General features: G+C 41.0%; 2 protein-coding genes across 2 annotated transcripts; one reads left to right on the forward strand and one right to left on the reverse strand.

Annotated features, from left to right (window-relative positions):
* The first annotated feature begins 1,830 nt into the window (after nt 1-1,830).
* Nucleotides 1,831-13,686, forward strand: LOC127229483 (histone H3-like). The gene is made up of 2 exons (XM_051194592.1): nt 1,831-2,161; nt 13,356-13,686. Exons 1-2 carry the CDS (start codon nt 1,833-1,835, stop codon nt 13,684-13,686), a joined length of 660 nt encoding a protein of 219 aa, XP_051050549.1. The 5' UTR covers nt 1,831-1,832.
* Nucleotides 8,524-9,276, reverse strand: LOC127229460 (histone H1.3). Its single transcript, XM_051194567.1, has one exon. It carries the CDS (start codon nt 9,274-9,276, stop codon nt 8,611-8,613), a length of 666 nt encoding a protein of 221 aa, XP_051050524.1. The 3' UTR covers nt 8,524-8,610.
* Nucleotides 13,687-15,361: the final 1,675 nt, after the last annotated feature.

Below are 15,361 nucleotides of genomic sequence, written 5' to 3' on the forward strand. Positions count from 1 at the left end.
CTGCTCGAATGAAAGGAAAGGAAGGGGCAATAGGAGAGATATGTTCAGTTCCTAACATGACAGTCCCCGTGGTTAGTTCCTGTTTTCTCTCCTCTAGGGCACTCTACTATGCCTACCACGAAAACAGTTCTGGGGGGGAAAAAAAAGAAAGAAAGAAAGAACACCACCACCTGCCTTACTTCATTTGGAACATGTAAAATGATCCTGCTCAAGGAAATCTCAATCCTGATTCATACTTTCACTGTATTCCTACAAAGAGCTGGAGTAAGCATAGACAGACATATAAACTAGAACACCACATGCCTGCACACGTTAAAGCCAATGAATTTTAAGACTGTCATGCAAAAATAGATAATACAGTGCACCAACATACTACTTAATTAAAACATAAACTGAAACAAATCTTCAGCTCAGTAAAGCCAGTGTTACAGGACAAAAAGAAAAACTCGATTATCATGTAAAACTTTTGTGTCACACTCCAGGAACTTTGGAACTATGGAACTTGTGTGGGTGATTTTTGTTAATGGCACATTTTTAAGCCTTGACATATACTCAACGACTATTTACCAAAGGTCATTCAATCTTGCTCAAAAAAAAAAAAAAAAAAAAAAAAAAAAGTGTGCTTTATGGACAGACAAGTCATCAGGTATTGGTGGCACACGCTTTTAATCCCAGTACTCAGAAGACAGGCAGGCAGATCTTTATGAGTTCCAGACCAGCCTGATCTGCAAGAGCTCTTCCAGGACAGCTTCCGACACCACACAGAAACCCTGTCTCGAATAAAATCAATAAAAAGAAAAAAGAAACAGACAGACAGACATGACTCCGAGCATTAACTTGGGAAATAAAGTCGTAGACGTTCTCTTTGAACCTGGTAAACGGAGCAATACTGCTACCAAATGGAAACTATTGAGACTCTCTTTCCAGTCACTGTACAATGGGGGAAATATGTAAACGAGGAGTTACCAATCTAAACTCTGATTGGTCCAAAGCCAGTGCACTTAGGAGTATAAATAAAATTCTGAAACATTGTGAGGGGATTGAAAGAAACGACATTTTCAGTTCTATGCTGTTTGGCAAGTATAGGTTCTAATTTTGTACCTTAAGCATTTTATGCATAACTACCAGTACACGTCTATGTTATCATTTGAAAACTCACGGTCGTGTTTTGCCTGAAATTAAGGAAAGGAATTAAGTCTATAATGTGGCAAAGAGCAAACAAAGCATTCCTTCTCTCTGTCCCGGTGCCTCAGATCTCCGCGGTACAAAGCATCTACTAAAGCGCCGCGCGGCCATCTTTTCCGAGGTTTCAAATGATTCCTCGATATGCCCCAACACATCGTAAATAAAAAGGGGCTGTGCTGAAGGATAAAAAGTTCGCTTCTTTTAATATCCATGACGACAGTGGAAATCAGAGCCTCACTCGTAAGGTTTTCGCCCCCCAGATGAACGCTGTGAGCAATTTTGAAATAACAAGTGACACTATTAAGCAGGGAAATGGCGAAGAGAGGGGAAGTGGTTAAACTATAATTCTAGGGCACTTGGTTCTTAAGCATGCTTTGTGTACATCAAGTCAAGTTCCCAAACACCAGACGAAACTAATAACGTTGGTCAGTGACGAGCTACTGGACTTAAGGGCGGGTTTAACATTGGAATTGGAATTTAGCAATCAAATATTACACTGGAAAAATCCACCAATCCTCAAGCCCTAGAAGCACTTCCGCAAATTCGGACGGAAGCCTGAGAGCTGCTGGCCAAGATCCAATCAGAGCGCCGCATTTCCTGTATAAATACCAGCGCCGCCACAGTATCCCTCTCGCTTTTCTGGTGCAATGGCTCGTACCAAGCAGACCGCTCGTAAGTCTACCGGCGGCAAGGCCCCGCGCAAACAGCTGGCCACCAAGGCTGCTCGCAAGAGCGCCCCGGCCACCGGCGGCGTGAAGAAGCCCCACCGCTACCGGCCCGGCACCGTGGCGCTGCGCGAGATCCGGCGCTACCAGAAGTCCACCGAGCTGCTGATCCGCAAACTGCCGTTCCAGCGCCTGGTGCGCGAGATCGCGCAGGATTTCAAGACCGACCTGCGCTTCCAGAGCTCGGCTGTCATGGCGCTGCAAGAGGCCAGCGAGGCCTATCTCGTGGGTCTGTTTGAGGACACCAACCTGTGCGCCATCCACGCCAAGCGAGTCACCATCATGCCCAAAGACATCCAGCTGGCCCGCCGCATTCGCGGGGAGAGGGCTTGATCACGTTGGCATATTGACAAACTCAAAAAGGCTCTTTTAAGAGCCACCTCCGTTATCTCCAGGAGATGCTGTATTACTTGTGAAACTTAGGTTGGACTATGAAGGTGCTCTTCATTACATCTAAATCTATCGAGAATTAAGTTAACTTTGGGAGACTGGGTACCTAGGCCTTCCGGTTCTATAAGTCTTTGCCGGTCTTAATCTGAGAGCTGTGATTAAATACATGCGACACCAGCCGGCTGAAGCGAGTTTTATGTCAACTTAAGAGATTTAACATTCAGTTTAGCACTCAAGTAGCAATGTCAGTGGTTTGAAATTATCAAATTCCTGCGGGTTTGGTGGTTTTAGACCATCCTGGGATGGGTTTTAAGCTTCAAGTAGCTGAGGAATATGTTGAACTGATATTACTTCCTCCACTTCCCCAATGGTGAGATTTTTGAAGGTTTAACATAAACGACAAATTACCATTGATTCTTTGTTTCAATAAGAATTTTAGGTGGGTGTGATGGTTCGCGCCTTGATCCCAGAACCTGGGTGACAGGCAGACCGCTAAATTAACCAACCTACTCTACATTGCAAGTTTCAGGCCAGTCAGAGCTAAATTCCTGATTATAGTCTATAATCAGACTCATCTTAAGAGTTTGTAAGAGGGAAAAATAGCAAGAAAGCTGAAGGAAATAGCGATGCCCTTTGAATGTTTACCCACTGGAGTTGGCAAGCAGCTGTAAAGGGGAGTAGAAAGGGTTCTAAGAGAAAGCAGAAGCCCAGAGTTAATGATGCAAGCCTTTAATCCCCTCCCACTTGGCCAGCAGAGAAGCAGGTCTGGCCAGGTGTATATAGCAAGTTGAGGCCAGGCCAGGACATACAGTAAGACTGTCTTAGTGGTGGTGCAGGCCTTTTAAAACCAGCACTCCAGAGGCAGAGGTAGGAGTTTAAGGCCAGAATAGTTTACAGATCAAGTTCCAGGACAGACATTTCCAGAGATCCTATCCCTGCAAAACAAACAAGAGTGACTTAAAAGGAAATGAATAAAAAAGAACAAGATAAAAATGTGTTCTTTTCTAACTAGAGCTTAGAAAATGTGTCAGGAAACATAATCTTAAAAGGGCCTCCTGGAACATAAAAGTAATTATCCCATTAATGGAATAATTATTTTTCCAGGTCTTTAACATATCTTCAAGATATCTGCTTTTTAAGGGGTGGAGGGGGATGTCTTTTAACCAAATGATGAATAGGCAATGTCAAATCTTAAAACCTAATCAGAATGCCATGTTTCTACCCAAGGCCAAGTTAGAAGACCAATTTCATTCATCTGGCAAAGAGAAGGTATATTTCTCCCAGTGAAATTTAATGAAACCCTGAAACCCCCCACCTTTTCAGATGGTAAGTGGAAGGTGGACTCTAAAGTTGAACATATCAGGGATATTGACCAACTTCAATTGCTTCTAAACCTAATGCCTCTCAAGACAACCAATGAGAATGGTAGCTGATACTCAAATGTTTAGAAAGAATCATAAAATAATTCAGTTAAGATCACACATTTGGACCTTATAATTTATACCTACCTTTTCTGCACTCAAAATAACTAAAAGAAACATTTTTAAAGTATATCTAATACCTCACTATTTTTTGGTCCAATAACATTGGATTACTGTATTTCCAGCATGTAAGTAATAAAACACAAATGTATCTTTTAAAATTTGCTCCAGGCTTTCATTCTGCAGGTTTAAATTCTAATTTTAGAAAAATATAAAATGGTTAGTACTTCCGATTTTAAATATTTTCTCCCACAGTGAAACTTGTGAACACTAATAACATACACATAGGTAGTGCAAGCTTATGCAAAAGATCGCCAGCTATGTGAGATCCAGCAAGTCATTTCTGGCTTACAGGCATAATTTTTTTTCTAAAAACTACCCAAAGATTAAAGTCTCAGGAGATGTGCAAAGTGGCAGATAAATGTAATTCCAGAACCTGAGAAATGGAGGATCACAAATTCAGTTATCCTTAGCTGTATAGTGAGTTTGAGGTTATCATGGGATAGGTGACAAAGACCTGTCTCAAAAACTCAAAATTATGTTTTGCCACAGAGCTATACACTTTTAATCCTAGGACAGGTAAGCAGAGACAGGTGAATCTCTATGACCTCAAACCAGCCTGGTCTATATCAGTAATTACAAGCAGGCCAGCCTGGATACATAGTGAGACCCTGTCTCTAAACAAAATAAAATAGAACAAAATTTTTACAAAATTCAAAATAATATAATGAGTAAAGTATCAGAAGCAGATTCAGAAATAAAGTTCTTACCATCAGTTCTCCTATCCACCTCTTCCCAAGACAAGATTTAGAAACCAGAACCTCTCTTGCTCAGTACAGAAAAACCAGAGCTACTCTTCTCAAAGAGTCATCTTTACCAACATTTTAATCTTGCAGCTAGCAATAATACTAATAATGATGATAATGATAATTTTAAATATCCACAAACCAGATTTGTTCAACAGATGCTGCAGTCACCAGAAAAAAAAAAAGGGGGGGGTCACATGAAGGAAAATGAGGAACAAGCCTGGCTAGGTTTTTGCACACAGTATAGGAGAATTAAATTATATGCATAACCTGTAATATTTCTACACAATGAAACATGTTGGTGCTTTTCTCCTTATCATATCTCCTCTGTAGCAGGAGCAGGTATTCAAAAACACCATAGGCCTGAGGCATTCCTCCTGAGCCAGTCAATTGTATGACACCCATGTAACTAAGCAAATCATTATTAGTGTATGTATGTACATTCCTTCTCACAGAAATGTAGTGTCATGATAGACACTATACAGTTCCCATATTATTGTGTCCCTATCAGTGTTTGATCATTGAACAATAAAGTATTTAAATTAGCCATGGGTTGGAGTCCAAAGGTTCCTGTTATATAAAACTACAAGCTACATCATTTGTTCACATGCTTTTGTTATTTCATAAGATCATGACACTCAATGGATTTTTTTTTAAAGTGGGGTAATCCATAAATATCCAGCAATTTTATCTTACAGAAATAATAGCCAAAATACAAGAAAATTCAAAAATAGCATTTGTTTTTCTACATTCTCTAGTCCATCCACATATTTTAAATATTAACATTTCACAGATGGAAATTTTTCTATTATGTATATTTTTCAAAATTTGGAGTTGCATGCTTAAGAAGGAAAGGGAGATGGTAATAAACTAGGCCATAAAGAGGAGGGTCAGAAAAATATCCCCATTACACAATGGGATATATGTGCTTTAACTCTAACTCCAATTGATATCAGACAGTATTCTAATTCAGTTCATGGTATAAGGAGTACGGTTTTTCTGCCCGCCGCCTGGTCTTGTCCCGCCGCCACGCCAGCCCCAATTAACACACTGAGACTCTGTATTAGATATAATTATGTTGGCCAGATACTTGTTTCTTATCGGCTAGCTCTGTCTTAAGTATTAACCCATTTCTATGTATTTCCACGTGGTCTTCTTACCAGGGAAAGGGGCCAGCATCTCCTCTCCCAAGTCTCTCCATCTTGGCTCCTCCTTACTCCTTGTCTCCTAGTCCCGCCTATCTTGCTTTCCTATTGGCCAACAGTGCTTTATTCATTAACCAGTATGAGAAACATATACAGAATGACATCTCCCATCATCAACATTGCTGTGAGACCTAGGGTAACTGTCCAGGTGGCTTGCTGTTTCTGTCCTTGCTGCACCTTTTGAAAGTTGTCCATCTGCACTTCCTGTCTACTCTAGTATTGTTATTTTCCTTCTCAGGTCTTGATGAGGTTGAAGATTAAACTATCACAACTATTATTCTCTCTTCCTAGTTAGATATATTAGGTACTAGACTTACGTTTTCCAGCTTAGGACAACTCTATTGTAAATTCCGTTTTGCCTTCACCCTAGGACTAGATATGTAGGTCATTTTTGGTCTCGATTTTCCTTTTCTTAGAGCACACTTGTTATTCACTGTTTTATATATAGTTTTGTATTAAGCCTAAGTCTTTTCTTTAGACTAAAAGGGGAATTGTAGTGAGATAGTGCTTCTGTGGCACTGACCACGCCCTTTGGGGGGGTGGAATGATGGGCAGAAGTGACCTGTGGAAGGGGAGCAGAGAGAGAGCCGGGGAAAGCTCTCTTGCTGGCATGACTCGGACAGGAGAGCATAGGGTGGAATTTCCTGGTGTTCATCTGTCTAGGTTGTAAGTTATTTCTCCCTGAATAAACATCTATTTGGCCTATTTGTTTATCATGATTCTTATTTAACTGCAATATCATGGGAATCTAGAAATGCAGTCAAATGCACATTCACAGAGAGAAGTAAGAAGAAAGATGTGCCTGTCTCTGCCTCCTTAATGCTAGGTTTGCAGGGTACACACATGGCAACAGGCATTTTCACTGGGTCTTGTCCTCTTGGAGACCTGCTCAACAATCCACACTTCTTTTTTCCTGTGCAGTCAATAGGAATGGCTGTGGAAAACTAAATAAACATTCTTAAAAACAATCATTTTTAAGTACTTAAAGTATGCAAGATATTAGAATTTAGTTACTATAGAATGACCATGTTTTTAGCCATGTGTTTATTCATCATTCTTAACAACACTCAGAATATGAACTTCACCTCCTGCAACAGATAGAAGGAACACTCAGAATATAACTTCACTTGAAGACACAATAAGTATTCTGCAAGTATCTGATTACACAGACAACACAGGCACTTCAAAATGTAATAGGAAGCTACCTATCCTTTATTTTTTTAATGATATGAAATTCAAATTCAGTACCTATCACCACACTTCTATCTTACCTGGTGTGTGTGTGTGTGTGTGTGTGTGTGTGCGCGCGCGCGCGCGTGCGTGAATGTGTGTGTGTGTGTTACACAGCCACCAGCCTTTGGAAATCAAGGGATTTCTTGCAAGGATCTTTTTTTTTTTTTTTTTCTCTCTCCAATAAACGGGTCCCTGGGATTGAACTAAAGTCTTTAGTCTTGGCTATGAAATTGTTTACCTACTGAAGCATCTCTAAGTGGCCCACTATCCTCGTAAGGAAATGCTAGATTAAAATGTAGGATTACATTACACACATTATATCGTAGTCGGTAGAGGCACTTGCTTCAAGGCCTGGAACCCACATAGAGAAAGAGAGCTGAATATTCCAAGTTGTCCTCTGACCTACACACAAATATGTATAAAAGAAAAATATTTTTAAAGTATTATGTAATTTCTTATTTATAGGAGCTCCATTAAGCATCTGTAGAATTTTCATATTATCAGGATGAAACGAAAATAGTGTGCTCCCACAAAATAAAATAAAGATAAAAGTCGGCAATACCAACAATGAAGAAATGAAAATGACAGTCATAAAATCAGTTCCATTTCAGCTTCTTTTTTATTTCTTAATTTTCACAAATCCAGCTGCAAACCAGACAGCCTTCCAAAATGGGTTTACCTTCACATTGTCTACTGCTTTACTGTCCACACAAGGAAGAACAGCTAAGCTCGGAACAATGTATGAAGAAGCAATGAGGTGTGTGAACTGCCAAACGTACTGAAACTTAGTATAAGGATGTTTTAAAGGCATACAATGGTATCAGTCCCTACAAACTTCGAGCATGGGGAGATATTCAAGTCTTTCACCCAATTTCGCAGCAAACTAAATACATACATACATACATACATACATACATACATACATACATACATACCAGACCCTCTCATCCAGTTACAACTGACTTCCGGAGGGGGACGAGAGGGAGATGAAAGGAGGGGGCGATAGGGAAGGAGGGGGTAATGAGAATGCCAGCGTCCTTACACAAACGCAAACATTAATATCCCAAACGCTGATTGGCTCAAGGTTTCCACACACGACTAATAAGAAAGTCTGATTGGGTAATTCTCAAAACCACGGTCTGCGGACCTATAGGGAAGGAAATTTCCAAGTGTCAAGACCAACCTGTAATCCCATTGTCGGATTGGTTTGCGAAAGAGAAAACTACCACGCCTACGCGCCAGAAATGAGAACTTCCCGCCGTGAAGCCAGTGATTGTAACAATACCTATAGACATAACACGCCCAAGTTAGTGCCCCGTCATAGGCTTATTAAAATGGGCCACAGCCAACAACTGAATGTCACGACCTAGCTCCACTCGGGACACTTAAGTACCTCCAAAACACTTAAAAACCATACCAAAGAGGACCCCTACCGCTGCGCTTTCGACCACGTAGATGAAGTCAGCTGACCAAAAGCACAAAAGGCAATGTAAAACACTGCCAGAAACAGTGCAGCTCTTTTGAATGGATCTGTGGGTGGCTCTGAAAAGAGCCGTTTTGAGATTTCCAGGCAGGACGCACCACATTACTTCTTGCGGGGAGAGGCCTTCTTTGCCTTGGTGGCCTTAGGTTTGGTCGCCTTGGGCTTATTAGCCTTAGGCTTGGGGGCTTTGGCCTTTGCTGGACTCTTGGCTGCCTTCTTGGGTTTAGCTGCCTTCACCTTTTTCGGACTCTTAGCAACTTTCTTGGAGCCTGCGGCAGACGCGGGCTTCTTCGCCTTCTTCGGAGTCTTCTTGGCGGCTTTCTTGGGGGTGGCAGCACCAGTCGCCTTCTTGGGCTTCTTGGCTGCACCCGCGGGCTTCTTAGCCTTGGCCGCGCCTGCCTTCTTGGCTTTGGGCTTGGCCTCGCCGGAAGCTGCCTTCTTGTTGAGCTTGAAGGAGCCGGAGGCGCCGGTGCCCTTGGTCTGCACCAGGGTGCCCTTGCTCACCAGGCTCTTGAGCCCCAGCTTGATGCGGCTGTTGTTCTTCTCCACATCGTAGCCGGCGGCCGCCAACGCCTTCTTGAGCGCAGCCAGGGACACGCCGCTGCGCTCCTTAGAGGCAGCCACAGCCTTGGTGATGAGCTCGGACACCGGGGGTCCGGACGCCTTACGCTTCCCTGCAGCAGACCCTGTCTTCTTCGCCTTCTTCTTCACAGGTGTTTTCTCCACAGGTGCAGGAGCAGCAGGAGCTGCTGGAGCAGTCTCGGACATGGTTAATGTCTTGACAGAAAAGCCAAAAGTAAGAACAAACTGTCAGCGAGAGTTGCTCACAGTGGTGAAGGCTCTGGGTTTATATAGAGAGAAGCTGCATGGTGATTGGTTCCCTGCATCGTGCGCCGCGCTGCCTGAGAAGGGATCTTCAGCTCTGCCTGGTGGCTGTGTTTGTTGCCCCTTAAAAAAGATTAAAAATATAAGAAATATGGGCACGAAATAACTAGGGACCTGGGGGAAACTAATCCTAGAGCCTGTATGCTTCATTCTATCCTTAATTTGTACAGATACATTCAAAATCGGCAACCTGAACCTTCCCTGATTGACCCAACTCTCTTTCAAACTTCACGTAAATTGAGACAACTTTAAGGTTTTCCTTAAAAATACTATTTCTGTCGCCATCATTCGCAAACTTTTGTTTCTGGACAAGGTTCTGCACATTCTTATCTTTTCAAAATTATATAGATTAACTTGGTTTTACTCAAATATGTGGGGAAATACGGGTTTTTCGCGGAAGCAACAACACAGATGCTCCCGGGGCTGTCTGTATGGAGCTCTAGTAATTGGCACTACATGGGAAAGTTGTGCGTGACTGGGGATTGATTATTGTATAAAATACCTATCGTTTGTTAAAGTATTTGAGATACCAGTGTGTAATTTGGAGCGATTTCCTTGTTTTAGAGATTGAGCCATTTTCTGGAGTTGATATGAGTCTGTGCCATTCCTGTTCTAGATCAAGTTATAAACACATTTCTTAAGATTTAGTGAGCAGTGGAGACCAACGAACACATGTATGGAAAAAAAGAAACCTAGGTCAAGAAGGAAGCATAGCAACTAAAAGAAGAAGGAAAGTGGGATACAACCTGGCTTGACAACACATTCCTTGTTAGAAAGCACATGACTTTAGGGCACTGTTCTAAAGCTTGGCCCCTGCAACATTTTTCATAGCATTTTCTGCATACTTCCTGTGTTTTAAAATAACTTGAATTTCAATAGTGAAAAATAAGCAGAATTTGAAAGGAAAACCTGTTTCTGCTTTTTTATAATGGTTTCTGACCTTATTACATATATGTCCCAAACAAAATTATTAACTGTAGCCCCCTGAGAACCGTTCTGAACAGACATTTCAGAATGAGCACGAATGACTTGAAAATTCTATGTCTGTTAGTTTGCAATACAATGAAGCTTATATACTTAGGTTCTTATTGGATGATGAAGCAGAAAAGTAATATTTTCCATTAAATAGACATTTCCTTGAAGACCCAAGTCTGTTAAACAAATAAGAAAAGTGTTTTAGTGTTATAGTTTAATAAATCCTCATATTCACCAAATCTCATTATGCTATTAACTTAATGATTTACATATGTACTTATTTTAACATGAGACTAACTAGTCAGTCCTTAAGATATGTCTTCTCCTCACACTTACCTAGCTACACACACATAACTTGGTATGCTGTAAAATGATCATTTATTCAGTGGAAACAATAACCAAGCCTCTGGGATATAACATGTTATGATATAAAGTACTAAAATATATAGGTTATATACAAGATTTCCCAGTCCATAAAACTGGACCAGAATTACTCAATGATTTCCTTACATAGCATTTTCAGAATATATGGAAGGAGCTGTTTGTATTATCTGTGCACTCACTGTGCATAACAGTCATCCCAGGAAATACATCTACCTTTTCCTGTTTTATATATAGCTTTGCTTTGCCTACTCATAAAGATAAGATTAAAGTCAAAATTTTAAATTTCTTATACCTCCATTCACTTCTATAATCATGGTAGCCATTGCTGACTACTTATTGGCATTGCCTACTTATATTTATTCATTTAGCAGATGTTAGCATTGCATTTTTTCATAACTCTTACTGGGCACCATGGCTATTTAAACTCCCCAAATATGAGAAAGTACTTGAACCACCACGAAATTCCTTTTTGGTACTTTCATGTTCCTGGACACAAGACATTGAAAATTGTTTTCTACATATTTACAGAAAGAGGACACACTGTATACAGTTAACTTGTTACTGCTGAGGCCTGGCTACTTATCCTTACTATAACTAGCAAGAACAAAGCTCTTCAAGCCTGGATCAGCCATGAGTCTACAAACTTGAACCCACAAGTACCTTTACAGATTTTCACTCAGTTTGAATGGTAGCGTCACATGATTTTAGCCTTGAATTCAAAATGTAACTATATCATAAAACAAATGATTATCCTCTGCAGTAATGCTTGAACTATTTACATAGAGATTAAAAACAATAAAAATTCCTATAAGTGAGAGCCATGGAATTTATGTGTTCATCTTTGCTCAATTTGGGGATAGATAAACAAACACAACTATACACCATTACCATAGTAACAGCAGTCTCATTCATTATAGGACAACTTCCCAGGCATTTTAAAATTTAAAGACTTTCAAAAGCTACAGGAAAGGGTGGTTGTATAAAATAAGTATCATCAATTGGGCAGTGATGCTCCATGCCTTTAATCTCATCACTCTGGTGGCAGCCAAGGGTAGATCTCTAAATCAGAAGCCAGCCTGGCCTACAGAGTCAAGTTTTTTGACAGAAAAAAAAAAATAATAATTAAGATAAGTATGAAGAAGAGGAAATAAAGTAAGGGGAAGGAGACAGTTTTAGTGGAGTTAAATGTGCTCAAAAGGCTGATGAGAAATTAGCATCAGTTTTACATTCCTCTCCATTGGAATATCCTTAACATAGTGGCAACTTGAAACTCACATCCAAGAACAACCTGTCTGCATTAATTTCACTTTCTAAAACGGGCACTTTTAAATAGTTAAGTGAATGCTTCCAGATGCCCAGTTTCCTTGCCCCACCCCCACATCTGCAATATCTAGAAGCCGAACAGCTTCTAGTATACTTGAGCAGTAGTCTAAAACTTATGTGTCTTTAGAAAGGCCAGTTCTCCAGTATGCAATGCATTCCCATCCGCAGTCTGCATAACTGAAACGGTGTATTTAAAATAGTTGTCCTTACAATTTAACTGGGATTTTGCTACTTCCCTGGAAAACCAGGAACCAGCAAGGAATATGCCAAACTGAAACCACATCAGACCCCTCATCCTCAATTTAATTTCCCCTTAGGTTGATTTTCAGTTCTTCAGGTGGGGAAGAGGCTGTCACTGTGTTGTTTAATGTTTTGTTCAAATACCAGCTTTGGCATGCTGGCATTTAGAGTGCATGGAGTATAAAACTGGTGTCTTTCTGAAAAGAAATATGAGAGCGCTCTGTGGGTTATTTAGGATATACCAAGTGCATTCTGGGTTTTAATACCTTTTTTTGTTTCCTCTTCCATCACCATAGACATTTATCAGACAAGCACTAGACAAAGCACATCTTCAAGATGGCCTCACATCAGCACAACAGACGGTAAAAGTAATTGCCTCAGGAGGGATTTCCATCTGGACTATAAACTTCCTCTGCTCCACTGTTTAAAAAAAAAAAAAAAAATCAAGAAATAATTACCTCTGTTGTGCACAAAAAAAAACGTACTTAACCAAATTGTGTGCAGTGTGAGAAAACAGAAATTCATTAGACATCTCACACTGATGTATGTGTACAGCCTTACTTCAGCAACATATTGAGCTGTTATTTTACATAATTTAGGTGTTCCTTTCTTAATTTGCAAAGCTTCTTGACAGGTCATATTTAATAATGCTTGTTAAAACTGAGGCTTTGCTCTTTTCAAAGTCTTCCACTTAAAAGGTATTGTACTGTATCTTGGTTTTTGTAGACAAGTGTATGGCCACAACCTTTTTGCAAATGATGACTGACTAGGAGATTTATCAAATATCAGCTGTCTGAACCCACAAGTACACTCCTAAATGACATAAACTAGTAACTAAGAACTCCAAGAGGAAAGCGGGAGGCTCACATTCCCCCTCACGCCATAGCACCTGTGACCTCCATGCAAGGGGAATTCAGCCAGTTAGGAAGAGGGGCGGACACAAAAGCACCTTCCCGCCCGCGCCTTTTCAGTTTCCTAAAAGGTCCGCAGTCCTAGTATATATAGCAGCTGTAGAGGGCGCTTGACCAGCTCGAGTTCAGTTTTGTCTTCTTTTTAACTATGTCTGGCCGTGGCAAGGGCGGAAAAGGCCTTGGTAAGGGCGGTGCTAAGCGCCACCGCAAGGTCCTCCGCGACAACATCCAGGGCATCACCAAGCCCGCCATCCGCCGCCTGGCTCGCCGTGGCGGAGTCAAGCGCATCTCCGGCCTCATCTACGAGGAGACCCGCGGGGTGCTGAAGGTGTTCCTGGAGAACGTGATCCGCGACGCGGTCACCTACACAGAACACGCCAAGCGCAAGACCGTCACGGCCATGGACGTGGTCTACGCGCTCAAGCGCCAGGGCCGCACGCTCTATGGGTTCGGCGGTTGAGCTGCCCACGTTCACAGATTGTGCAAAGGCCCTTTTCAGGGCCACCCACTCGACCATTAAAAGGGCGTGGTAACCTTTCTCAACCAACTCCCTGTCAGTAAGTTTAAAGTGACTAGTCCCAAATATCAGTATTTAAGTGGAGAGCGAAGCAGTGGGGATATCCCCACAGAACAAACCAGTCTGAACAAAGAAGTACTCTATGGTATATTTATCAACTCAACATGTTTACTTCCCATTGATTGCATTATCCTCTACAATCCTAGTTTTTGTCTGTTTTTTGTTACTGTCCACAGTAGTTCAAGATTAAAGCTGTTTGTTAATCTGTCTGCCCTCCCCCTTGGATTGGTTATTTCACTAAAGGCAGACTGCCAGCCCTTCGACCCCACCTCTACGAGGTAGTTCCAGAGTGACAAACCTCACCTCATTGCCGGTGGCCTTATTACCAAATAACTGACTTGTCACTCCAGTGTGACACAGGTCTTCTCTCCACATTGTCTGACTCAACTACTACATTACTTGTTTGCCTCCAAACAAAACTCTACTACACATAAATTCTACATAAACCACTCCAGTGGTCAAATTGATGAGTCTGGGGAAAGGACACTTGTGACCCATTTGCCACTCCTAATTTAACAGTGTCAAGATTCCAGGCTGACTGGCGCACATTTTTCCTGTATGCTTTCTTCATTCTAGTTAAATGATTTTAGACATGAGTTATCTGTTGCATTTTCCAGTCTCTGGTCCTCTGATCATCTCTCCACAGTGTGGGGTAGGTAAACATACAAGCCCCAAAGAAAATGCTACCAGCTTTTCCCCCTTCTTTTAATCAATACAGTATAGTGACCAGAGTTGACTTATAAGAGGACACCTATGGTCTTACAGTCTTTTTCATCAGTGTTTCTTGAGCAATTTAAATTGTTTTCATTTCATTGTACAAAAATAAAATTGTCTTAACTGATCATCCTGTATCTAAAGAATGAAATCCCAACTCCTGTGTTTCATCTGACATCTGTCTTGTCTCCATAGCCTCATCCCCAACCATGAATTCTACTCCAGACTCAACTAACAACACTGTTTTGTTTTTCAAATGAGTTTACCATATGTACATGGTGTGGTTTTGTTTGTTTTATTTTGTTTTGTGGCGGTTGTTGTTGGGTTTTGTTGTAGTTGTTGTTGTTTTGTTTTTTCTGTCTTCATAAGAAGATGTAGTCTTTTTGAGGCTGCCCTTTTCTTTCTGGACCAAGTAACACCAATGGCAATTACAGATCCTAACAGACAGTAGGTACTCAGGCCAAATAAAATTAATAGATGTAAAGATAAAACTGGCTTCCCTCTAAAATCTCTTTGACCTGCAATATAACAGTGAGATTTTTGACCAGGAATACCTGTGTAGAACTACTTAGGTTCAAAACCTTAGCTTTGAAGAAAAATATTTTTGAAGTCCTATTAGCCTGACAGGTTACAAACAACCTGTGAACAACTTGCATCTAGTAAGACTTGCTAGAAAGCTTACTCTCAGAAACCCTCAACTTTAGGTCTAAGCATCAAGGTGACCCCATACAAAGCACTTGCTTTCTGTAGATTTGTCTTTGAATGTATATTCTAAATATAACATCCAACTTCATGTTTAATACACAAATATCCATGTTTTTAAATTCTGTACAATGTGGTGAAA

Source organism: Phodopus roborovskii, unplaced genomic scaffold (genome assembly GCF_943737965.1).
Source record: "Phodopus roborovskii unplaced genomic scaffold, PHOROB, whole genome shotgun sequence".
NCBI classification, from domain to species: Eukaryota; Metazoa; Chordata; class Mammalia; order Rodentia; family Cricetidae; genus Phodopus; species Phodopus roborovskii.

Coding starts and splice junctions, on each gene's coding strand:
- LOC127229483 (XM_051194592.1), top strand. CDS start 1,833: ATGGCTCGTACCAAGCAGACCGCTCGTAAGTCTACCGGCGGCAAGGCC. Junction 2,162..13,355: donor CTGTTTGAGGACACCAACCT/GTGCGCCATCCA, acceptor GCTCGAGTTCAG/TTTTGTCTTCTTTTTAACTA.
- LOC127229460 (XM_051194567.1), bottom strand. CDS start 9,276: ATGTCCGAGACTGCTCCAGCAGCTCCTGCTGCTCCTGCACCTGTGGAG.